General features: G+C 37.9%; 1 protein-coding gene across 5 annotated transcripts in view; it reads right to left on the bottom strand.

The window, feature by feature from the left end:
• Positions 1–24,908, bottom strand: part of JAKMIP2 (janus kinase and microtubule interacting protein 2) — a 182,795-nt gene that overhangs the window by 7,633 nt on the left and 150,254 nt on the right. For 3 of the 5 annotated variants that reach the window (XM_032250307.1, XM_032250304.1, XM_032250305.1), the window contains 5 exons: positions 24,814–24,882; positions 21,839–21,916; positions 19,117–19,320; positions 13,491–13,556; positions 3,412–3,482 (listed from right to left, as the gene is read on the bottom strand). In XM_032250307.1, the coding sequence (XP_032106198.1) occupies positions 3,432–3,482; positions 13,491–13,556; positions 19,117–19,320; positions 21,839–21,916; positions 24,814–24,882 (468 nt within the window). In that variant the 3' untranslated portion in view covers positions 3,412–3,431. The remainder of the gene's footprint in view (positions 1–3,411; positions 3,483–13,490; positions 13,557–19,116; positions 19,321–21,838; positions 21,917–24,813; positions 24,883–24,908) is intronic. The other 2 variants (XM_032250306.1, XM_032250308.1) reach the window with 2 other exon arrangements.

Below are 24,908 nucleotides of genomic sequence, written 5' to 3'. Positions count from 1 at the left end.
TATATATATAATGTATATATATAATGTATATAATGTATACTATGTATATAATGTATATAATGTATATATATAATGTATATAATGTATATATATAAAATGTATATATAATGTATATATAATATAATGTGTATATATATAATATAATGTATATATATAATATATATATATATATTTTATATATATATATATATATATATACACACACACACACACATCCAAATGCATGTAAAATTTGTCCAGGAGGAATAGTAAAAATGAGCTAGACCAGTGTATGTGGATAAAGAATCATGACCACCTGATCTCTGGTCCTCCCAACTTCATAATGAGCAAAGCTTGTACTGTCATGTTCTTCATTAATTCATCCCTGCTCGGAAGAGGAGGGATTTCAACGGGTCATTGTAACCTGGATAGAGCAACTAATCACTGACAATAATGACTTAGGTAATTACTAAAAAAAAAAAAGAAGAGTCACTCCATTTTAAGGAGGACTTTGTAATTTGAGCTAGTCTTGAGCTTATTAACAGAATACAAATCACTAATTTAGTATGGAAAAAAATTCATGGTTACTTGCAGTAAGCTTTCACTACCTACCAATAAACAAGCAACTTTCCCCCTACTTATTCTTATTTCTCTCTTGCCAACTTTGGAGACATATGTAACATTAATCAGTTTTCAGTGATGTTTTATTCCCGAATATTATTTAAGCCAGATTATGCCCTGAGAATAGGAGTCAAAAAAGCTACTCCTTATTTGGGGTTAGGATTTAAACTCCTTGCCAGTACTAGAGGTTCTAATTTTGAAACTAGTATAATTTTGTATACTAGTATACTAGTATAATTTTGAATTCAGTAGTGTGGTAGCTATTTTTAAAATATAATAATCGCTAAGAGTTACTGGTTATTTAATTATTTTTTTGACATGCATAACCTCATTTCATTCTCTCTACACAATATCCTGCCGTAGGTAACATGATTATAACCACTTTGTGGAATAGGAAACCTAATCTTGGGTGGATTACACAACTAGTAAATGGCAGGACTCAGCTTAAAAGTGTATCTGACTAGTAGGCTGTGCACTCTAACCTCTCAGCCATTTTACTGCATATGCATTATATTATATTATATTGCCCAGATTCACTGTCACATAAATCTGCTAGAATATTAATTTCATTATAGTCATCCATTTAACAGATAATTACTAAGTGTTATTTATGTGCTACTCTGGAGGAAAAACATCAACTCTTGTACATCCCTCAAGGAGTTACACAAAATGGGAAAAGGTACAGAGATGTGCACACTGTAATTTCAAAAGCCAATAGCTAAGTAGCGCTACACAAATAGAAGATGATGCCCCTGATGAACAGCAATGTTGCTTCAAACACGCAGAAAGGCCCTCTTTTATTTGTGAGGCAGTTTGGTGGTTAAAAGTGGATCCTGGACTGAGGCTGCCTGGGTACAAATTTGTAGCCCTATATTCTTGGGAAAGTCACATGCTATAGTTTCTCCAACTGTAATTTAGGAATAAAATCAATACCTATCCCATAGGAGACTCTGTGAGGACTAAATGTATCTATTACTTAGAACAGCTTATAATCAGCTTTAGCCAGCATTGATGTTAATGCTGAAGCCTACCAATTTTCTACCTAGTACTTATGAGGTTTGATATTTCTTCTCTAAACCACCATGTATTACTTGTCTCTTACTGAAATTTATTTCCCCTATTTTAAAAATTTATTTATTTATTTATTTATTTTGGTCGGGGAAGGCTGTTTATCTTCTGATACTCTGGCCATTTTGATCCTTTGCTAGAGACTCTCATTCCATTTCAATTTGGAGATTCTCATTAAATTTAAGAGACTCAATCCTCTTGTTTCTGTGCTACAGTGCCATCACCTTTCTTGACAGACAAATGATACTGGTCAGTCTGAAAAGAAAATCTTTTGCAAGAAAGAATACAGCAGAGAGTGAGTTATGAGTTCATACATTTTCTGAGCATACCTGCTTAACTATTTGCTTATATCAGATTATGCTGAAGCACTTTTACTTATCTGTTCCATACCCAGGTAATGGATCTCATACTTATGGAGAGAGTATGATCTCTCTTCTGTTTTCCAACTTGCTATAGAAAATGTTAAATCACCTGAGGTCCAGGAAAGATCTCAGCCTAATATAATTCAATAGGATAATCAGAGTTGACATGAACCATGATAAATGGATTTAGAATAGCCGCTGGCCCTTCTTTTTTAACAATGGTGTTGAGATTTGCAGTTTCCCTACCTGGCTGGCCATCAGAATCACATAGTGCGCTTGTTAAATACAGACCAATCCTTGCTGTCACCTCTCCCACCCTCTCTCTATGTCACCTCTATCTCCAGTGATCTGATTCAGCAAGTCTGAAATGGGGCTTAGAAATCTGTATTTTTAAGACTGGGACTCACTAAGATCATTTATGCATGTACTCATGAGACATGGACTTGGCAATAATGATAATAAGGCCCCCTTTTTGTTTTCTATATTGACAAATTGAAAAGTAACTTATTTGAAAACAAGATCCAATTTTACTTAGCCTTCTTTCTTGGGTTTTAATGAACTCCCTAGTCTCTACTGGGGAAAAGGGGTGAAAACAAAGCCGTCATTATTAGCTTGTTAGATTAGCGGAATCAGAATTTTCAAGCTGAAAGCAATACTATAGATAAAGTCATTATTTCTTCACTTTGCAGATATAGACACAACTTTCTGTATAATGGGAGATTATGATGAGAATACTAAGATCCACAGACATTGTGAATTCCCAAAGTGATATCGTTAACTGGAACAAATTCTTGATTCCCAGGATATTCAGTTTCTTCATTTTTCTAATAATCACTCAAATAAACTGGATCTGTGTCTCAATTTATGGCATTTATGCTAACCAAAGCAAGTGTGTTTGTTTTTAAAAAATATAGCATAGTTTAAAAAAAATATAGACCAGGCATGATGGCTCATGCCTGTAATCTCTACACTTTGGGAGGCTGAGGCAGGAGAATTGCTTGAGCTCTGAAGTTCAAGACCAGCCTGGGCAACAAAGGGGGGCCTTGTCTCTAAAACAAAAATAAAATAAAAAAAAATTAAAAGATTAGCTGCGTATGGTGGCACATGTCTGTAGTCCCAGCTACTCAAGAGGGTGAGGCTGGAGAATCACTTAAGTGTGGGAGATTGAGGCTGTAGTAAAATATGGTCTGATTTTGCCACTGCATTCCAGCATAGATGACAGAGCAAGACTCTGTCAAAAAAAAAAAAAAAAAAGAAAAAAAAAAGAAAAGAAAAGAAAAGAAAACTAAAGAAAGGCATAGTAAGTATAAGTAGCATTCTTTTTTTTTTTTTAATCAAATACCTCTTAGAACCACATTTTGAGAATTAAATGGAATCTTACCTTTAAGAGGCACCTTGACATCAAGGCCATAGAATAAAGGCAAGAGAGAAGAACAAGAATAGAAACAGAAACTGCAGAAGAAAAAGAAGAAGATTATGTAAATCTGAATTTCTGTCGTGCGATTCAGGTAGTACAAAACCTCTGCTTTTCCACATTGCTCAAGTCTAACCACTTAACACATGAACATCAAGTACCTTTTTGTTTAAAAATATCCACACCTTTTATTTAGCTACTGACAGAGAGTACCAGTGTTCAACTAACATTGATTCATACATTTTAGAATCATGAAGGGGGTTTTACAAACAACTGGCCTAAGCTCCTAATTTTATAGATAAGAAAAATAATCACAGAGCAGTAAATCAATAGTTTAATTACATACAATTTATGGCACAGTGAGGGCTAAAGCTTAGCCTGAGCCCTATTTCATTGTATATCACAGCATCTACCTTTCACACATGAGAGGGTATTTCAAAAACACAAAATATGATCAGAACATAAACATAATCACTCAGTGGTATCTTTTTTTTTGGTTAATATGATAGGTTTTAGGATTAAGGTACAGCAGGGAGAATATTAATTTGTAGGCTAAATATATACTTAATTACTCATAGTGGAACATTTCAGAGAAGGATATGGACATTATTAATAATTACATTGGGTTGACAGGTAAAAACTGGGTCTGTCCTGGGCAAGTGAGGATGGGTGGTCATGCTGTTGACATCAAACCTGCTTCTATATCAATGGACATTTCAGATAATAAATGTGTGATGTTATTCCAGCTTTTATACCTCTGAGATAGACTTCTCCTTATTTGACTCATGGAAGTTAAATGGAGTCTGATTTGTTTTTCTTCCCCAAAAATCTTCACTTGAGAAACATAATTGGATGAGCAAACAGTGCCTGAGTAGCCTGGGTATATAACTAACTGTAAGAAGTCATAGGTCAAGTCAGTTTCTTTTTTTTTTTTTTGAGACAGAGTCTCACTCTGTCAGCTAGGCTGGAGTCCAATGGTGCAATCTCAGCTCACTGCAACTTCTGCCTCTAGGGTTCGAGTGATTCTCCTGCCTCAGCCTCGCAAGTAGCTGGGACTACAGGTGCGTGCCACCACGCCCGGCTATTTTTTTGTATTTTAGTAGAGACGGGGTTTCACCATGTTGGCCAGGATGGTCTTGATCTCCTGACCTCATGATCCAGCTGCCTCAGCCTCCCAAAGTGCCAGGATTACAGGTGTGAACCACCACACCCGGCAAGTCAGGTCAGTTTTTTAAAAAATAATTGATTTCCTTGGTGGTTTACTTTTATAGAGTCAGTAAGTCTTTTACCTGATTATCACACACCAGGAACACACTGTTGGACACATCTGTGAATGAGGGTATGTTTGGCATTCTCGTATTGTGAATGTTATTTGCATATTTCCTTTAATGCTATTGCTTATAAGGCTCTTGCTTCACTATGGCTAAATTCTACAAACAAGTTATGGATATGGCTCTAAGAGGCATGTATTGGTGATGAGTCTATTATTATGAAAACCAGAAACGTGCTTTTTCTCATTCCTTGAAGGTAAACTTTTAGCAGGAGAAGTTCAAGAATGAGAGCAATGGATGAATTCCCATTCCCATTATTCTGATGAGAAGATCAGGTATCAGAGGAGATGTCCACCACTTAGTCTATAATGAGAGTCTTAATCTCTGCAGTGTGGTGGGCAGATCATGCCATTTGGAATCAGACACCCTGACCCTGGTCTTGATTTGCCATAAATTGGTTATATAATTTTGGGCAAATTGTTTAACTTCTTTGAGCCATTGTTTTATTATCTGTATAAAAGGAGATCATAACATCTGTGGTGTCTGTCTCATAGAGTAATTACGAGAATCAGATGGAAGGATGGCAGTGAAAGTGCTCTAGATAAGGTACATACAGATATTACTCTCTAGATAAGTGCTGCACACAGCTGAAGCAATTTTGCTAGGTTTGTTGTTACCACCTGATTCATACTGTGTGCATGGAAATAATAAATAAAGAAGAGATATTCCATGTACCCTGAGTGGGTGTTCAAGTACCATAAGGGAAGAATGAAGAGTATGTCTGACTTAATGAATCTTTAGCCTCTTTACTAGATTAAGGGTGTGGAGAACTGAGGTCAAGTGAGTACAAAGTACATCATAAACCTCATCTCTAGTGAAATATCTAATCAGAAGTCAACTGGATTGTTTTTGAAGTGGTTGAATTTGCTACCCTATGTGAAATATGCAGTGTTGACAATTAGACCCTTATTTTCTTTCAAGTAGGATAATTACCCCATTATCATAAATGTTTAGGAAGTTCAGATCTGTAAAGTATACTGAGTAAAAGAATTGTGAAAAAGTTCACATTTAATTCCAACAATGAACAATCACTGGGAAATTTATTGTACATTATCATTGCCTCATTCAGTCCTGCAGAACTAAATAGCCCCTTCTGAAATCTGGGAAATTCAAATTTAAAATTTTGCAGAGTATGTATACTTCGCATTGGAAATTTAAAAAAATTGCACTTTTAGAATTTGACTTACACTTTTTTAGTGTTTCCTTTTTCACATAAGCGACCTCACTGGTTCCTCATGGAACCCATGGGAGGAAGAAAGGGCAAGTGTTATCATCCCTGTTTAGAAAAAAGGCTTAGACAGAGGAAGTGACGTTACTTACCTAAAGTCAAATGAGTACCTAAAGACCCAGCCTATATAAAAATCTGGGTGCCTGGTGGTCTGGCTACTTGAGCCCACCAACTCCCTTTAACTTCATATATACAGATAATTATAGAGGCAATCTGGAATAAACCAAATTCTAACCATTGTCACAAGAAGAGCAGATAGTTTGCTATTTTCTTCTTGTGTGCCTATGGAAGCTACTGTAAAACCGCCACATCTTTTTACTATACAGGAAGTCAGGTAGCTACTTTCAGTCAATCTGACTGGAAAGCCAGAGAAAAACCTCTTTGGCATCTTTGCTGTTACTATTGCAGAATGTTCCTGGTGTCTTGGGCCAGACTTTTTTTTAAAATTATACTTTAAGTTTTGGGATACATGTGCAGTATGTGCTAGTTTGTTACATAGGTATACATGTGCCATGGTGGTTTGCTGCATCCATCAACCCATCATCTACATTAGGTATTTCTCCTAATGCTATTCCTCCCCTTGCCCCATCCCCCAACAGGTCCCGATTGGTGATGTTCCCCAAGCTGTGCCTATGTGTTCCCATTGTTGAACTCCCACTTATGAGTGAGAATGTGCGGTTTTCTATTCCTGTGTTAGTTTGCTGAGAATGTCCTTCATTCATGCAAAGGACATGAACTCATTCTTTTTTATGGCTGTATAGTATTCCATGTTTTACACGTGCCATAATTTCTTTATCCAGTCTAACATTGATGGGCATTTGGGTTGGTTCCAAGTCTTTGCTATGGTGAATAGTGCTGCAATAAACATATGTGTGCACGTGTCTTTACAGTGGAATGATTTATGCTCCTTTGGGTATATACCCAGTAATGGGATTGCTGGGTCAAATGGTATTTCTAGTTCTGGATCCTTGAGGAATTGCCATGCTGTCTTCCACAATGGTTGAACTATTTACACTCCCACCAACAGAGTAAAAGCATTCCTATTTCTCCACATCCTCTCCTGCATCTGTTATTTCCTGACTTTTTAATGATTGCCATTCTAACTGGTGTGAGATGGCATCTCATTATGGTTTTGATTTGCATTTCTCTAATGACCAGTGACGATGAGCTTTTCTTCATATGTTTGTTGTCTGCATAAATGTCTTCTTTGGAAAAATGTCTTTTCATATTCTTTGCCCATTTTTTTATAAGGTTGTTTTTTTCTTGTAAATTTGTTTAAGTTCCTTGTAGGCTCTGGATGTTAACCCTTTGTCAGATAGATAGATTGCAAAAATTTTCTCCCATTCTGTAGGTTGCCTGTTTGCTCTGATGATAGTTTCTTTTGCTGTGCAGAATTAAGCTTTTTGGCTTAATTAGATCCCATTTATCAATTTTGGCTTTTGTTGCAATTGCTTTGGTGTTTTAGTCATGAAGTTTGCCCATGCCTATGTCCTAAATGGTATTGCCTAAGTTTTCTTCTATGGTTTTTATGGTTTTACATTTTACGTATGAATCACAATCCATTTTGGGCTAATTTTTGTATAAGGTGTAAGAAAGGGGTCCAGTTACGGTTTTCTGCATATGGCTAGCCAGTTTTCCTAACACCATTTATTAAATACAGAATCCTTCCCCTGTTGCTTGTTTTTTTTTTTTTTTTTTTTTTTTTTTTTCAGTTTTGTCAAAGATCAGATGGTTGTAGATATGTGGCATTATTTCTGAGGCCTCTCTTCTGTTCTACTACTCTCTATATCTGTTTTGGTACCAGTGCCATTCCCTTTTGGTTAGTGTAGCCTTATAATATAGTTTGAAATCAGGTAGCCTGATGCCTCCAGCTTTGTTCTTTTTGATTAGGATTGTCTTGGCTATCAGGCCAAGACAGGCTATACAGGCTCTTTTCTGGTTCCATATAAAATTTAAAGTAGATTTTTTTTTTTTTAAATTCTGTGAAGAAAGTCAATGGTAGCTTGATGGGGATAGCACTGAATCTATAAATTACTTCGGGCAGTATGAACATTTTCACAATATTGATTCTATCTATGAGCATGGACTGTTTTTTCATTTGTGTTCTCTCTTATTTCCTTGACTAGCATATTGTAGTTCTCCTTGAAGAGGTCCTTCACATCCCTTGTAAGTTGTATTCCTGGGTATTTTATTCTCTTTGTAGCAATTGTGAATGAGAGTTCACTCATGATTTGCCTCTCTATTACTGGTGTATAGGAATGCTTGTGATTTTTGCCCATTGATTTTGCACTCTGAGACATTGTTGAAGTTGCTTATCGGCCTAAGTAGTTTTGGGGCTGAGATGATGGGGTTTTCTAAATATACAATCATGTAATCTGCAAACTGAGATAATTTGACTTCCTTTGTTCCCGTTTGAATACACTTTGTTTCTTTCTCTTCCCTGATTTTCCTGGCCAGAACTTCTAATACTATGTTGAATAGGAGTGGTGAGAAAGGGCATCCTTATCTTGTACAGGTTTTCAAAGGGAATGCTTCCAGATTTTGCCCATTCAGTATGATATTGGCTGTTGGTTTGGCATAAATAGCTGACATTATTTTGAAATATGTTCCATCAGTACTTAGTTTGTTGAGTGTTTTTAGTATGAAGCGATGTTGAATCTTATCGCATGACTTTTCTGCATCTATTGAGATAATCATGTGGTTTCTGTCATTGGTTTTGTTTATGTGATAGATTACGTTTGTTGATTTGCATATGTTGAACCAGGCTTGAATCCCAGAGATGAAGCTGACTTGATCATGGCGGATAAGCTTTTTAATGTGCTGCTGGATTTGGTTTGCCAGTATTTTATTGAGGATTTTCACATCAATATATTCATCAGGGATATTGGCCTGAATTTTCCTTGTTGTTGTTGCCATGTCCCTGCCAGGTTTTGGTATCAGTATGATGCTGGCCTCATAAAATGAGTTAGGGAGGAGTTCCTCTATTTCTACTGTTTGGAATAGTTTCAAAAGGAATAGTATCAGCTCCTCTTTGTACCTCTGGTAGAATTAATTTGTAAATTCATCTCATCTTGGGCTTTTTTGGTTGGTAGGCTATTAATTACTGCCTCTATTTCAGAACTTGTTATTGGTCTATTCAGGGATTCTACTTCTTCATGGTTTAGTCTTGGGAGGGTGTAAATGTCCACGAATTTATCCATTTCTTCTAGATTTTTTAGTGTATTTGTGTAGTGGTGTTTGTAGTATTCTCTGATGGTAGCTTGTATTTCTGTGGGATCAGTGGTGATATCTCCTTTATCACTTTTTATTGTGTCTATTTGATTCTTCTTTCTTTTTCCTTTATGTGTCTGTCTAGCAGTCTATCTATTTTGTTAATCTTTTCAAAAAACCAGCTCCTGGATTCATTGATTTTTGAAGGGTTTTTGTGTCTCTGACTCCTTCAGTTCTGCTCTGATCTTAGTCATTTCTTGTCTTCTGCTAGCTTTTGAATTTCTGTCCCCTCACTTCTCTAGTTCCTTTAATTGTGATGTTAGGGTGGTGGTTTTAGATCTTTCCTGCTTTCTCCTGTGGACATTTATTGCTAAAAATTTTCCTCTAAACACTGCTTTAGCTGTGTCCCAGAGATTCTGGTATGTTGTGCCTTCATTCTCATTGGTTTCAAATAACTTACTTATTTCTGCCTTAATTTTGTTATTTACCCATTGTCATTAAGGTGCAAGTTGTTCAGCTTTCATGTAGTTGTATGGTTTTGAATGAGTTTCTTAATCCTGAGTTCTAATTTAATTGCACTGTAGTCTGACAGACTGTTTGTTATAATTTCCAATCTTTTGCATTTCTGAGGAGTGTTTTACTTCCAATGGTCGATTTTAGAATAAGTGCTACGTGGTGCTGAGAAGAATGTATATTCTGTTGATTTGGGGTGGAAAGTTCTGTAGATGTCCATTAGGTCTGCTTGGTCCAGAGCTGAGTTCAAGTTCTGAATATCCTTGTTAATTTTCTGTCTTATTGATCTGTCTAATATTGACAGTAGGGTGTTAAATTCTCCCACTATTAATGTGTGGGAGTCTAAGTCTCTTTGTATGTCTCTAAGAATCTGCTTTATGAATCTGGGTGCTCCTGTATTGGGTGCATATATATTTAGGATAGTTCGCTCTTCTTGTTGATCTTTTTACAATTATGTAATGCCCTTCTTTGTCTTTTTTTGTTTTTGTTGGTTTAAAGTCTATTGTTTCAGAAACTAGGATTGCAACCCCTGCTTTATTTTGCTTTCCATTTCTTGGTAAATTTTCCTCCATCCCTTTATTTTGAGTCTATGTGTATCTTTGCATGTGGCACGGTCTCCTGAATACAGCAAACTGATGGGTCTTGATTCTTTATTCAATTTGTCAGTCTGTGCCTTTTAATTGTGGCATTTAGCCTATTTACATTTAAGGTTAATAATGTTATGTGTGAATTTGATCCTGTCATAATGATGCTAACAGGTTATTTTGCCCATTAGTTGATGTAGTTTCTTCATAGTTTTGATGGTCTTTACATTTTGGTTTGTTTTTGCAGTGGCTCGTGCTGGTTTTTGCTTTCCACATAGTGCTTCCTTCATGAGCTCTTGTAAGGCAAGCCTGGTGGTGACAAAATCCCTCATCATTTGCATGTCTATAAAGGATTTTATTTCTCCTTCGTTTATGAAGCTTAGTTTGGCTGGATATGAAATTCTGGGTTAAAAATTCTTTCCTATAAGAATGTTGAATATTGGACCCCACTCTTCCGTCTTGTAGGGTTTCTCTGCTAAGAGATCCACTGTTAGTGTGATGGGCTTCCCTTTGCGGGTAATCCAACCTTTCTCTCTGGCTGCCCTTCACATTTTTTCCTTCATTTCAACCTTGGTGAATCATGTCTTAGAGTTGCTCTTCTCGAGGAGTATCTTTGTGGTGTTCACTGTATTTCCTGAATTTGAATGTTTGCATGTCTTGCTAAGTTGGAGAAATTCTCCTGGATAATATTCTGAAGTGTGCTTTCCAACTTGGTTCCATTCTCCCCGTCACTTTCTGGTACACAAATTAAACGTAGGTTCAGTCTTTTCACATATTCCCATATTTCTTGGAGGCTTTGTTCATTTCTTTTCATTCTTTTTTCTTCAATCTTATCTTCATATTTTATTCCATAAAGCTGATCTTCAATCTCTGATATCTTTTCTTCTGCTTGATTGATTCAGCTACTGATACTTGTGTATGCTTCACAAAGTTCTTGTGCTGTTTTTCAGTTCCATCAGGTTATTTATGTGCTTCACTAAACTGGTTATTCTATTTAGCAATTCCTCTAACCTTTAATTAAGATTTTTAGCTTTCTTGCAGTGGGTTACAACATGCTACTTTAGCTCAAAGGAGTTTGTTATTACCCACCTTCTGAGGCCTACTTCTGTCAATTCATCAAATTCATTCTCTGTCCAGTTTTGTTCCCTTGCTGACAAGGAGTTGTGATCCTTTGGAGGAGAAGAGGCATTCTGGTTTTTGGAATTTGCAGCCTTTTTGCACTGATTTTTCCTTATCTTCACGGATTTATCTACCTTTGGCCTTTGCTGTTGGTGACCTCTGGATAAAGTTTTTGCATGGTTGTCCTTTTTATTGATGTTGATGCTATTGCTTTTGTTTGTTTTTCTTCTAACAGTCAGGCCCCTCTTCTGCAGGACTGCTGGCGTTTGCTGGGAGTCCACTACAGACTCTGTTTGCCTGGGTATCACCAGTGGAGGCAGCAGAACAGCAAAGATTGCTGCCTGCTTCTTCCTCTGGAAGCTTTGTCCCAGAGGGGCACCCGCCATATGCCAGCTGGAGCTCTCCTGTATAAGGTGTCTGTTGACCCTGCTGGGATATGTCTCCCTGTCAGAAGGCATGGAGGTCAGGGACCCATTTGAGGAGGCAGTCTGTCCTTTTGCAGAACTTGAGCACTGTACTGGGAGATCTGATGCTCTCTCCAGAGCCAGCAGACAGGAACATTGAAGTCTGCTGAAGTTGCACCCACATCTGCCCCTTCCCCCAGGTGCTCTGTCCCAAGGAGATGTGAATTTTCTCTATAAGCTCCTGACTGGGGCTGCTGCTTTTCTTTCAGAGATGCCCTGTCTGGAAAGAAGGAATCCAGAGACGCAGTCTGGCTATAATGGCTTTGTGTTGCTGCAGTAGGCTCTGCCCAGTCTGAACTTCCCAGCAGCTTTGTTTACACTGTGAGGGGAAAACCGCCTACTCAAACCTCAGTAATGGCAGTGCTTCTCTCCCCATCAAGCTCGATCGTCTCAGATTGAGTTCAGACTGCTGTACTGGCAGCGACGATTTCAAGCCAGTGGATCTTAGCTTGCTGGATTTGGTGTGGGTGGGATCCGCTGAACAAGACCACTTGGCTCCCTGGCTTCAACCCCCTTTCCAATGGAGTGAATAGTTCTGTCTTGCTGGTGTTCCAGGCGCCACTGAGGTATGAAAAAAACTCCTGCAGCTAGCTCGTTGTCTGCCCAAATGGCCGCTCACTTTTGTGCTTGAAACCCAGGGCCCTTTTGGTGTAGGCATCAGAGGGAATCTCCTGGCCTGTGGGTTGTGAAGACCATGGGAAAAGTGTAGTATCTGGGCTGGAGTGCACCATCCCTCATGGCTTCCCTTGGCTACTGGAGGGAGTTCCCCAACCCCTTGTGCTTCTACTCATCCCCCATGGGCTGCACCCACTGTCTAAGAAGTCCCATTGAGATGAATGGGTACCTCAGTTGGAAATGCAGAAATCACCCACCTTCTGCATTGGTCTTGCTGGGAGCTGCAGGCAGGAGCTGTTCCTATTTGGCCATCTTGCCTGAAAATTCCAGGCTTTTTTTTTTTTATTGTGCAAGGCTGGGTAGCTCACTGCTGCTTGTTCAACATCCCAGCCTGAGCTCTGTCCCTTCTCCTACCCCACACACATTTCCAAGTGCCCTCTGTAACAGCCACAGTGTTATACCACTCAAAAACACTGGCTGACTTGGAGGAAGCAGCCGCTCTTTCAGCTCACTGGGGAAGTGGCAGGACAACATAATTATCGTATATCAATCCAAGTTTCTAACTTATTGGTGAGGTGAAACTGCAGCACAATGATGAAAGGTCTTTTTATGAATGATAATGGGAAAGATTAAAAAAGGTGCTAAAAGATTTTTTTTTTAAAAGAGCAAAGTAGGGTAATAAAACACTGAAGAAACTTTTGGAAAGGAAATGAAGATGAGGAAGGGGAAACTAAGGAAAGAAAACACAGGAAAAAATAAGAAAGCAACACAAAAGACAAACATTTGAAGGTCAAGTTACTGATGGGAGACTTTGCTGGCATTCTGGTGTCTGACTGAAGGTGAGGGCTAGGTTTCCTGTAACTACACCTACCTCTGCAAGACACACAATAACTGAGAAGCCAGAAAGAAAATACAGTGAGCAAAATCAATATTACTTTGTGATTAAACAAAGAATAAGGTAGTTATTGAACTTGACAGATACCTTTTCTTCTAAGTCCTTTATTTGTCTTTTCTGGATATCTGTTTTATCTTCTAAGTCACGGATTCTCTGAAGAAAGAAAAAAGAGAAAGCATCAGTGGGCTGTTCAGTTGTGTGAAAAAATCATTCACCAAACTAAAACACGAAACTTCCTATACAAACATGAATATTTGTACGAGCAGCTGGAAATATCACATGTATAGTTTTTCCCTACCCAAAAATGTGTTGTATGTTTCAGAAATTATCTGTGCTTCTGGTAAAATCATTACCATTGATTATCTTTTCAAAAAGTATTTGCCACCCTTTCGACTGGGCCTTCCCCTGTAGACCCCTTCCTAGTGAGGTATAGGTCCCACCCCACTGGCATTGGGTTTGGCAAACAGACTTGTTTTGGCCAGTGGAATGTGAGTTGGAATAAGATGTGGGAATATCAAATTCTTGTAGAGGGGGCAGTATGTCCCAGAACTAGAGAGCAAGAAATAAGCTTTGTTAGGAACCATTTGGATTGGAATTTTGGTTGTTTCTTTCCACATTAGAGACAGCTGAGGCTGAATCACATAGATGTAAACAATCCCATAGTTCTTTCATAACCTTTTTTCCTAACCCGATTTCAACCCTGGTTCAAGATAGAATTTTCTCACAAAACGGAATTGGTCGATTCTCATAAAACAAAGTAGAGGTTACACATCAACAAACAAACAACTGATAAATTAGGGAAAAAACCAGAAGAACATACAAACATAACACAAGCCATCCCAAAGACTGCCTGAATTTACCTCTCAATTATGTAAAAAATTCCACTAATTTAAACACTGAAGACTTGAAATCAACATTACATAACAACTATTTACAAGTAAAATTAAGTCTTCACATTTATATCAGCAATCTAAAGGCTTTTAGTGCTCATGTACGTGGTTATACAATGCAGGCTTCTGATTTAATACCTCTGTTGGGAATAATTAGAAAATAGAGAAATGGAGTCCATGAAGAAAACACTAGAAGCCAAATGGGATGATAAAATAGAAAGAGAGGTTTTTATAATGCAATAGTAGGAGAATAAAAAGGGAGCTAGAACAAAGGGTACTTGAACTTGGAAATCATATCTCCTTCTCTTTACAACAGTGGATCTCAACTATTTATGTCTCCCTGCCCCCACCAGGGACATTTGGCAGTTCTGGATTTTTTTTTTAAGTTAATTACTGTGTTTATTTATTTTAAGTTGTGCAATTCAGTGGCTAATTTAGTATAGTCCCAAAATTGTGCAGCCATCACCGCTATCTAAATATGTTGACATTTTTGCATTGTCACAACTGGGATTGTGTGCATCTAGCATCTACCGAGTAGAAGCCAGGAATGCTACTAAACACCCTATAAGGCACAGAACAGCCACCCCTCCCCTTAAAAAAGAATAAATAATTATCTGCTTTAAAATTTCAGTAGTGCTGAGATTGAGAAACTCTGCTATAAAGTAAGGGAGCTAAGGTTTGTGCAACAAGGGATGGTATGTTTTGGTCAGAGTGAGAACATAAAGGTTAACCTTGAAATTATGCCAAACTGAATGCTGGAGAAAGGGATGGGACTGGAATGTTGATGGTATGTGTATACATGTGTGATGTGTGTGCTAGTGTATATTTCCACAGTGCTGTCAATGCTCCATAGCTACACAGTAAAGAATACATTTGCTAGATATTTCCACCTTGAGTGTGCAAGTAATTTCTTGGCATGTCCACTGGATGTGGAGGCAAGTACGATATGGACAAAATCATGAATATGTAAAATTACTGCAGAATCTATTCCTCCATCACGTCTATGCTTGTTGGGCACCTTCTTACATGCTCATGACTGTGCTGAATGCAATGTACAATACAGATAAAGTACCAATTAGGTCCCGATTTGAAAGAACCATCAGATCCAGATGGGGTGACAAAATTAAACAGTAAAGGAAAACAATGGGAAAAGCTGAATAACTTTACCACCCATCTCCAATTCCTAGTGCACTGTTTACCATGGAGAAGCTGTCCATATATATTTTTTAGTTAAGTAAATGTGTTATGCTACATCATATAATGTATGCTTGATTTCCTTTTGCTTCCCAACCCTTTGCCATCCATCCAACAGGAAAGCTTGTTGGACCCAAACATTCCTTTTCTATCACTTCTTTTTATCTCTACTGCTAGCAAGTTCACCAAGTCATTGCCTTCCCTCATCAGGACTGGTGTGGCACCTTCTACTTGCTCTTCCTGCCTCTTACTTTGACAGCCTACATCATCTATAGCAGGCATTGTGAACTCCCAGAATGTAAAAATGATCTCCATGGTCCCCTGAGTTTAAGCAGGTGGGAAGGAAAGAAGGAAGAGTTAGCTGAGTGGCACTCATAATACAACACAAACTCCTGCAAGGCCCTATGTGATGTGGCCCTTTATTAGCTCTTCAACATCGCCTCCTATCAATCTCACCCTGGCTCTGTGTGCTCCTGACATTCTTGCCTTTGCTCTGTTCCTTGACTATTCCAAACTTATTCCCATGATGGGAACTTAGCCTTTCTTGTCCCTGTCTTCTGGGACACTTGGCCAAGATCTTTGTGTGACTCGTTTCTTGGATCTTAGGTATCTTCAGAGAGGCCTTCTCTGACCAGCCAGCCTAAAGTGGCCAATCCTACTCCAAAACTCACACATACATTGTATACTTTTCTGCATAGCACTTACTGCCCCGCTCAGAAATTGCCTCAGTCATTGTTCATTTGTGCTGTGGCTCTGTCCCTGTCCTTCTGTGGGATAGAGAGTGTAGTGATCTGTATGTCATTACTTACCATCACACTCCCAACACCTGGTACAGAGCAGGCCCTCAATAAATGGTTGTGAATGAGTGCATAACAAAATATAGAAGGTAGATTTATTGAGCAGTAGGTGGTTCATTTTTTCACTTTTCACCAGGGAGATCATGAATGGGTTAGATCTTAAACTGGGACTGGAGAAATGAGAACACTTGGACCAATTGCAATGGAAACTAAAGGATACTTTAAGGTGAGCAATCATGCAAACAAAGGCTTGGAGGTGGAAAATCACAGTACAAGTGGGACCAGGACATTTTTAATGAATGGAGAAGGAAGTATGCTCTGGGGTTGGGTCAAATCTAGTTTTCGTGGGAGGGGTACTCAGCTACTGAAGGACCTGAAGAGACCTGCGTAAGACTCAACCCAACTGGAAATTGGGATCATGGAGGCTTTGGGGAAAGAATGTACCATGAGGAAAAGTGAGAAGGATCTGTAGTGAGAAAATGTGGTGGATTGAAAAGAGGAGAGCTAGAACTAGGTCCCCATGGTACCTGCATCTGCTTTTTAAAATGCCATTTATTATGATATATCAATTATTTTTCTTTGTGTTAATCTTTTTTATGTCCACTTATGGGTCCTACATTTTGTGAAGGCAGGGTCCACAGTGAATTCTCTATGTCTAACTTGGTACCTAGCACCAAGGAAACATATAAAGGTTTGACTGAATAAATGCATAGATGGTGGGGTCAAATTCACATAAGAACATTTGGCAGTACCTGGAAGCTGGTGCAATAATGAAAAGTCCTGCACATGCCTGGGGTGACAAGTATGAACAAAATGGACCAGTATCAAAAACATTTCAGGGGAAATTCCAGTTGGATGTGGTGCTATATTAGTGCTTACAGGGAAAGAACAGAGAAGACTCCAATGTTTCTAGCTGGGGTGATTTGAGATATGGTAACTCATTTGAGATATGACTAAGACAGGCAGATGGGGAGAGAGATAAGAATAAAATAAGAAAAGATAAGAATGAGATAAGAATGCATAAGAAAAGATAAGAATGCATAAGAAAAGATAAGAATGCATGAGTTCACTCTTAAACATTCAAGCAGAAGTGTCTAATAAATGGTTAGTGATATACTTTAGAAGTAGGAATGTATTACATAGTTCTATATGAAAGGTTCTGGACAATATCTTCTGGAATAATTCTATGAAACTCAGCTATTGATTAAAAGGGAAGAAGAAGAGTAAGAAATAACTTAGAAAGGCATATGCTAATGAGCATTTGTTTAGGGGAAGGATGGAAAATGTCAACGAAACTCTCTGAGGTTCAGAAATGTTGTGTACTATTGGCAATACTGGATAACTTAAAACCAAGTCGTTCAGGAATGAAGTATCTTAACTAAATGGTTAAAGAAACACTCAAATAGAATAAAGTTTTCATCATAAATAAATTTAGATAACCATTAGTCCATCTTAAAAGAGGACACTTCTGTGTTTCCATGACATAACTCCCAATTTGTTGAAGTAATTACATGCTATTACAGCACAAGAAATGTGTACAGAGGACATTTTTGTCCCCTGCTAGAAGAAAAGAATGCATGAAATAATGCAATGATACCATAGAGTCTATTATTAAAGACTGTAAGAAGTCTTTCCAAGAGTCAAAACACAAACCTTTGTTATGGAATCTGAAGGAGCATTAATAGGAACATGTATGTATTTATCATCTCTGGAACACATGGCTTCAGAATTCTCTGCCTACTTGGGTAATCTGTTAGCCTATAAAATCCACAAAGCTCCTGGCTGCATCTGAACTGTGCTAAGTGTCATGTCCCCCATGAATTGTTTTTATTGGCATCATAGAAGAACCCCTGCTTCTTTTCCACTCACCTTGATCACTGATGACCACATGATTCTTACTGCCTGTACATACCATCTGGATTTTGTACCAGTTGCTTCTTATAGCTTCTGAGGATTGAATACTGTAACCTGACACTTGTAATTCTGGAATCCTTACTGAATCTGTCTCAGCCCTCAACAGACAAGCTATGGCATGAATAAAGAGTTGCAATTAAAAATTTTAGCTGGAAATTAGTATTGGGTGCCTATTTTGAGTCTTGCTGGTCTAGATGTATCATGTAAGTAATGGATGACAGTACAGTACAGTGGTTAGACATACTGGCCTTGGAGTCCAGCAGATCTAGGCTGTCATCCTGACTGTTGCTTACCATCTGCGTCATCTTGGGCAAATCATTTAGGCATTCTTATCTTCTGTATTGTTATCTCCAAAATCGAGATAATAAAAATACTTACCTCATAGGGCTATTATGAAGATTAAATGAAATAATGTAAGTAGAACCCTTAGTTACTGACACACAGCAAATGTCAGTAAGTAAATGGCAGCTGCCAGGCTTTGTGGGTGGTGAGGTTTGTAATGTGAATGGCCCTTGTTCTCTTTTACACTATTCGCATTATTTCATCAGGTTAGGCTGTGAACTGGAGTGAGCAATAAATAGGAAGCACTATTTTGGTCCTGGGATGTGTTCTGCTTCCCTGCATAAGTCAAATAATCAGACATCAGGAAATTCAAAGGGCATTTCATGACAATGTAGTTCTAAAAATAGTAGCAGTATGCAGTCCTTCTGAAAGGCCAATTTTCTCAAGAATGAATTATTGCAAAACTGTCATTTTGTGTGTGCATGAAGGTGGAAAACAATGGTTATTTATTGTAGTCTCTGAAAATAATTTGTATCTCCTGGGCTTCTCCATACCCTTACTCAATACAGTGTCCTTAGTACTAAGTCTCATTTGCTTAGTACTAACCCTACACAGAGACAGTGACTCAGTCCTCACCTGATGGGCTTGCTGTAAAAGCTCCATTCTTTCCTGAAGAATCTGACAGTCATACTCTCTGCTCTTCCTCAGCATTTGCCGCCGTAACTTTTCTACTGCCGTCCTCAGCTCCTCTTGCTGTTTTTCACTTAATAATTCACCAAACTTGATAACAGTTTCTTGCTGCAGAGCATTGTACAAAGTAGCTTCTAGTTCCTGGATTCTCTGGCAAATAGAATTAGAAAAGTCTAACTTCGGAACTTGGCATTTATATGTGGTGTAGGAGTGTACGCTATGTATGTATATGTGTATGGCTGTCAACTTTGGTCTTATAGGATCTTAGCAAGAAAATAATTTCAAAGCTTCTCTAGCCTAATTACGCTTCTGAAAATCCCCTTTTATGAGATTCCTTAAGGGTCATCCAGCCAATCCATGGACTTCTCTAGTGAGGGAGCATTTGTTCCTTCTTCAGACCCTGTCCAATTTATATACTTTTCCTTTTCAGAAAACCCTCACTTTGTTATAATAACTGTACTTCATATTCTAAAGTGTAGCTGAGAATAAGCGTGTTCTCACTTCTACTTGACAGCTCTGACTGAGCGCGGCAGCTCACGCCTGTAATCCCAGCACTTTGGGAGGCTGAGGCGGGCAGATCATCTGAGGTCAGGAGTTTGAGACCAGCCTGGCCAACATGGTGAAACCCCGTTTCTACTAAAAATACAAAAACGTAGCCAGGCATGGTGGCACATGCCTGTAATCCCAGCTACTCAGGAGGCTGAGGCAGGAGAATTGCTTGAACCCAGGAGGCGGAGGTTGCAGTGAGCACCATTGCACTCCGAACTGGGCAACAAGAGTGAAACTTAATCTCAAAAAAAAAAAAAAAAAAAAAAAGACAGCTCTTCAGATATTTAAAGATATCTACCATCGTGACCATACTTCTAGAAATAGTCTAAGTTAGGACAAAATACTTAAATGGAGATATATTTTATGCACAAAATACTGCTCCTATTCTATTAATACATGACAAACGTCTGGTACTTAAAGATGGCTTTATGGTCTCCATATTTTTTCTTGAAATAAAATTGAGAAATAAAATCCAAAAATGACCTAGTTTTGAAATTGGTCTGTTTTTAAATTCTCTGAGATTTATGGCTGCTCTCATTAAAATATTTCTCTCTTTTTTTTGTAGATGAAGAATCCACTACCTTTTATATCTGTTTCTTTCTTCTTTCTTTTTTGATATGCTTTAGATAACAGTTGCTATAATCTGACATGCTTTGGTGAGAGATATTTTCCTAGCTCTTGTCCTGGGCTAAGCAGTTCTCATCTTTTTAAGGATAAATATGGTTTTCTGAATGAGTACAAAATAGTCTTGGGAGCCACATAAACACACAACTTAATTTCATACAGGTAGAAGAGGCAAGGGTGAAAGGTAGAAGTGAAGCAAAAATCACTTTCTTCTCTGTCTCTAGTTAGCAATGAATGCTCATTCTCTTCTTTCCCCATCAAACAATGCTCAGAATCTCTTATTCATTTTGGAATGCAAAGACAAGTTCATCTTTGTTACAAGCAGGGATTAAGTGCTTCACTCTTTCCCCAAAGGTGACTCAGGCTGTTTCCAGGAAAGCATTATGAAAACCTCTGCTAGGAATTCTTTGAAATATTCCTCTAGTTTGCTCTTTTTCTTTTGACTCATAACCATGAATTAAGGGAGGGTGGAGCATAAGGAGAAAATAAATGTGAGTTGTAGTTCAGTATGAAGAATTGTGTAATAGGAATTTGGTAGAGAGGAATGGATCACATGTGCTCCTTACTCATCATAATCTGTGGGAGACAAAAAGGCACAGCCTATTTGCCATGGAAGCCTCAGTCGCTGTGGCTGGATTATGGTAGTCAAGGCCACAGGATCTGGAGTCAGATCTACATGCTACCCATTTATCAACTTGGGCAAAGTTCTTATATTCTCTAAATCTTACTGTCCTCATTTGTCAGATATGGATAATCATCTTGCCTATACCTCACAGGGTTGTTGTAAGAGATAAATGAATTAACAATATGCATAACAAACATTTAATACATTATTATTCCACCACTAGATCAGACTCCCAAATGATTGTGTTTTATTTAATAAAATTTCTCTTTAATTTACACTGTCATCCCATCTGTTCTTCCCCTAAATATTATCTAACAACATTTAATTGTTTTTCATTTGTTTTGTTTGAGACCAGATCTTGCTCTGTTACCCAGGCTGGAGTACAGCGGCACCATCACAGCTCACTGCAACCTTGATCTCCCAGGCTCAATGGATCCTCCTTCCTCAGCCTCCTGAGTGGCTGCGGCTACAAGGTGCATTCCACCATGCCTGGCTAATTTTTGTATTTTTTGTTTGTTTTTGGAGATACAGGGTTTCACCATGTTGCTCATGCTGGTCTTGAACTCCTGGGTTCAAGGGATCTGCTCACGTTAGCTTCCCAAAAATGCTGGGATTACAGGCATTAGGCACACGCCTGGCCTCTTAATTGTTAAAAAATGAAGTATAATTAAATATTTATTAGATATTATAAGAATATCATAATAAGAGCTAGGAATTACTTTGTTCTAAAATTAGAACTCAAAACATAAATAAATGAACTGCATGTTGTGATCTATTCAAGCACATAGCATAAAAAATTAAATAGGACACTTTATTCCACAGTACATCACTGTAAATACTCTGGGTGTCTCTGTTGCTTGTTGTACCTACCATATATGCTTGGTCAAGAGCTTGTTTTCTGTAGTCTAGTTCTTCCTCCAGATAGCCTTTTATTTTGCAGAATTGTTCCTGTAACAAAGGGCCATATTGATACAGTCAGCTTAGTTAACTAGAAAATGACATACAAAGTGTACTGATTAATGTTTTCTCTAATTCTACCATAAGACAAATCACTAGTATTTGTAGAGTCATAAATTTTGTCTGTTAGGGAAATAGTTCGGTTCCTGCAGTTTCACATAAGAAATGTGAAAATCAATGGAAAGCAGCATAAAAGATACAATGAAAAATCCACATAGAATGCTCTAAAAGATTTTCAACCTGAGAGTATGTGATTAAGTATAGCTTTTGACTAGCGTTTAATAATAAGCCTATCTGTGTAAATATATTATAATAATATATTTTTGTAAGAATGTGATAAAATGTAACATAGCCAGGTTGCATAGTGAACAAGCTTAACTTACTTAAATTCATGTGTGTACAATCAGCAAACACAAGGACAAAAATAGCAATTTAAAGAGTAGGAGTGATTCCACCCACACTGCCACTTAATGAGTGGGTGTCTGCTTTAGCTACAAAGCCAGTGTGGGCTGGGAAACATAAATCTGATGTTCCCTCTCTTGTTCTCAGTTTCTATGTGCTTCTCATAGTATGAGCATCTTGCCACTAGCACTTAAAACTGTATCTTTGTGTATCACATCATTCCAAGCACAAGTCAATTGTCTGTTTGGGTGCTTAACTGAAGGAACAAAGACCTCTTCCAACTCCGAAGAAAATCTCATAGTGTTGACTTTTGAAAGAACATATATCTGTATGCAGTAATTTTGGTTTTGACTTTGCTGGTGATTGCTGAATTCCAGCTTTATAACAGTGCCTGATACAGGCTAATTGTTTAATTAATATTTGTGCATTTAAAGAGCTTTCAAGGGTAATTTTGGAAGCAAAGTGTTCATTTGGAAATCCTTTTTAGCCAAATATAAAAATCAAATAAAATAACAAATTGTTCTTTTTATATGCTTTGACATCAGAGCCTAATCTCTCAGTAAAATGTAAGCACTGTATAAAATAAAAGCAAATTATTTATAAGCTATAATATGCTATACAAATGCTTTTTTTTTTTTTTTTTTTTTTTTAGGATTCCTTTACCCAATAGTAATTCACTCATATTTTCTAGTTAATGATAACATTAATGATATCTTGTTATACATTTATTTCTTCTTTTTTGAGACGGAGATATGCTCTTGTTGCCCAGGCTGGAGTGCAATAGTGTGATCTCAGCTCGCTGCAACTTCCATCTCCTGAGTTCAAGTGATCCTCCTGCCTCAGCCTCCTGACTAGCTGGGATTACCGGCATGCGCCACCACACCCTGCTAATTCTGTATTTTTAGTAGAGACGGGGTTTCTCCATGTTGGTCAGGCTGGTCTGAAACTCCTCAGGTGATCTGCCTGCCTCGGCGTCCCAAAATGCTGGGATTACAGGTGTGAGCCACTGTGCCCAGCTGAATCTTGTTATAAATTTCTATGCATTGCTGTAAGTTAATACTAATCAATTTTTAGACTTGGCGAGTAAAAGGAAACTTGTTAAACTGTGGTAAAATGCACGTAACATTTATAACCTTACTCATTTTTAACCCGGTTTTAAGTGTACAATTCAGAAGTACAAAGTGTATTCACATTGTTATGCAACCGATGTACTGTATTTTTCATGTTGCAAAACTGAAACTATACGAATGAAACAACAATGCTACATTTCCTCTCCTTACCTCCTGGCAACCACAGTCTACTGCCTGTTTCTAAGTTTGATTAATCTAGCAACTCACATGAGTGGATTCATATGGCATTTATCATTCTGTGACTAGCTTGTTTTACTTAACATAGTGTCCTGAAAGTACATCCATATAGTAACTTGTATCAAAACTTCCATCGTTTTGAAGGCTAAATGATATTCCATGATATGTATACTGTACCTTTTGTTTATCTGTTCACCTATTGATGGACATTTAGGTTACTTCTACCTTTTGGCTATTGTTAATAATGTTGCTATGAACATGGTGTATAAGTATCTCTTCCAGACTCTGGCTTCGATTCTTTTGGATACACACCCAGAAGTGCTATTGCTGAACCATATAGCAATTCTATTCTGATTTTTTTGAGCAATCACCATACTATTTTTCATAGTAGATATACAAGTTTTGCATTCCCATCAATAGTGAAGAAGGGTTTGAATTTCCCTTTCTCTTTGCCAATACTTGTTTTATCTTTTTGATTGTGGGAACAGAGTCTTCCTCTGTTGTCCAGGCTGGAATGCAGTGGCACGAAAATAGCTCACTGCAGCCTCCCTGTCCTGGGCTCAAATGATCCTATTGCGTCACACCTCCCACCTCCCCCCACGCTCTGCCAAGTAGCTGGGACCACACATACTTACCACTATGCCTGCTAATTATTTTTTAGGTTTTGCAGAGATGGGTTCTCACTATGTTGCCCAGGCTGGGCTCAAACTCTTGCATTCAAGCACTCTTCCTGTCATAACCTCCCAAATTGCTGGGATTACAGGTGTAAGCCACTGCACTAGGTCTTTTTTCTAGGGATTTTTTTTTTTTGCTATTCTAATGGATGTAAGGTGGCTTAGGGATTTTTAAAATCAGAGTTACACCCTCTATTTCTGTAGTTTTTACTTGTTAATTAAATACAGTGGAAAAATTACTGAGCCTAAGAAAGAAAACATAAGAAAATTCAATTTACTTCAGCATTAGTTTTGGATATTTTTGGAAAGCTAACACTTTTGGGGGAGAACATAGCTTGAAATTGCTTGGTACTTCTGGTAGTTCTTTTCCATGTTCTGTACATAAAATAATGGAAAGAGGACAAACTTTCATCAATGCCAGATAAAACTGGTAGAGGCAATGTTAATTTTCCCTTTGCCTTGTAAACTTTTCTTAATTTTTACAATACCTCATCTTTGTACTTACCATGTCACTTTCCAATTCCATCATTTTCTGGTGTAGGGCAGCCTCTGCTCCTTCAATCTGCTGAATCCACTAAGGAGTTAACAAGACAAAAGTGT

This window comes from Sapajus apella, unplaced genomic scaffold (assembly GCF_009761245.1).
Source record: "Sapajus apella isolate SASKATOON/1434 unplaced genomic scaffold, GSC_monkey_1.0 scaffold71, whole genome shotgun sequence".
NCBI classification, from domain to species: Eukaryota; Metazoa; Chordata; class Mammalia; order Primates; family Cebidae; genus Sapajus; species Sapajus apella.
Note: the sequence above shows the minus strand (reverse complement) of the source record. Positions and strands in the feature narration are given on the sequence as shown.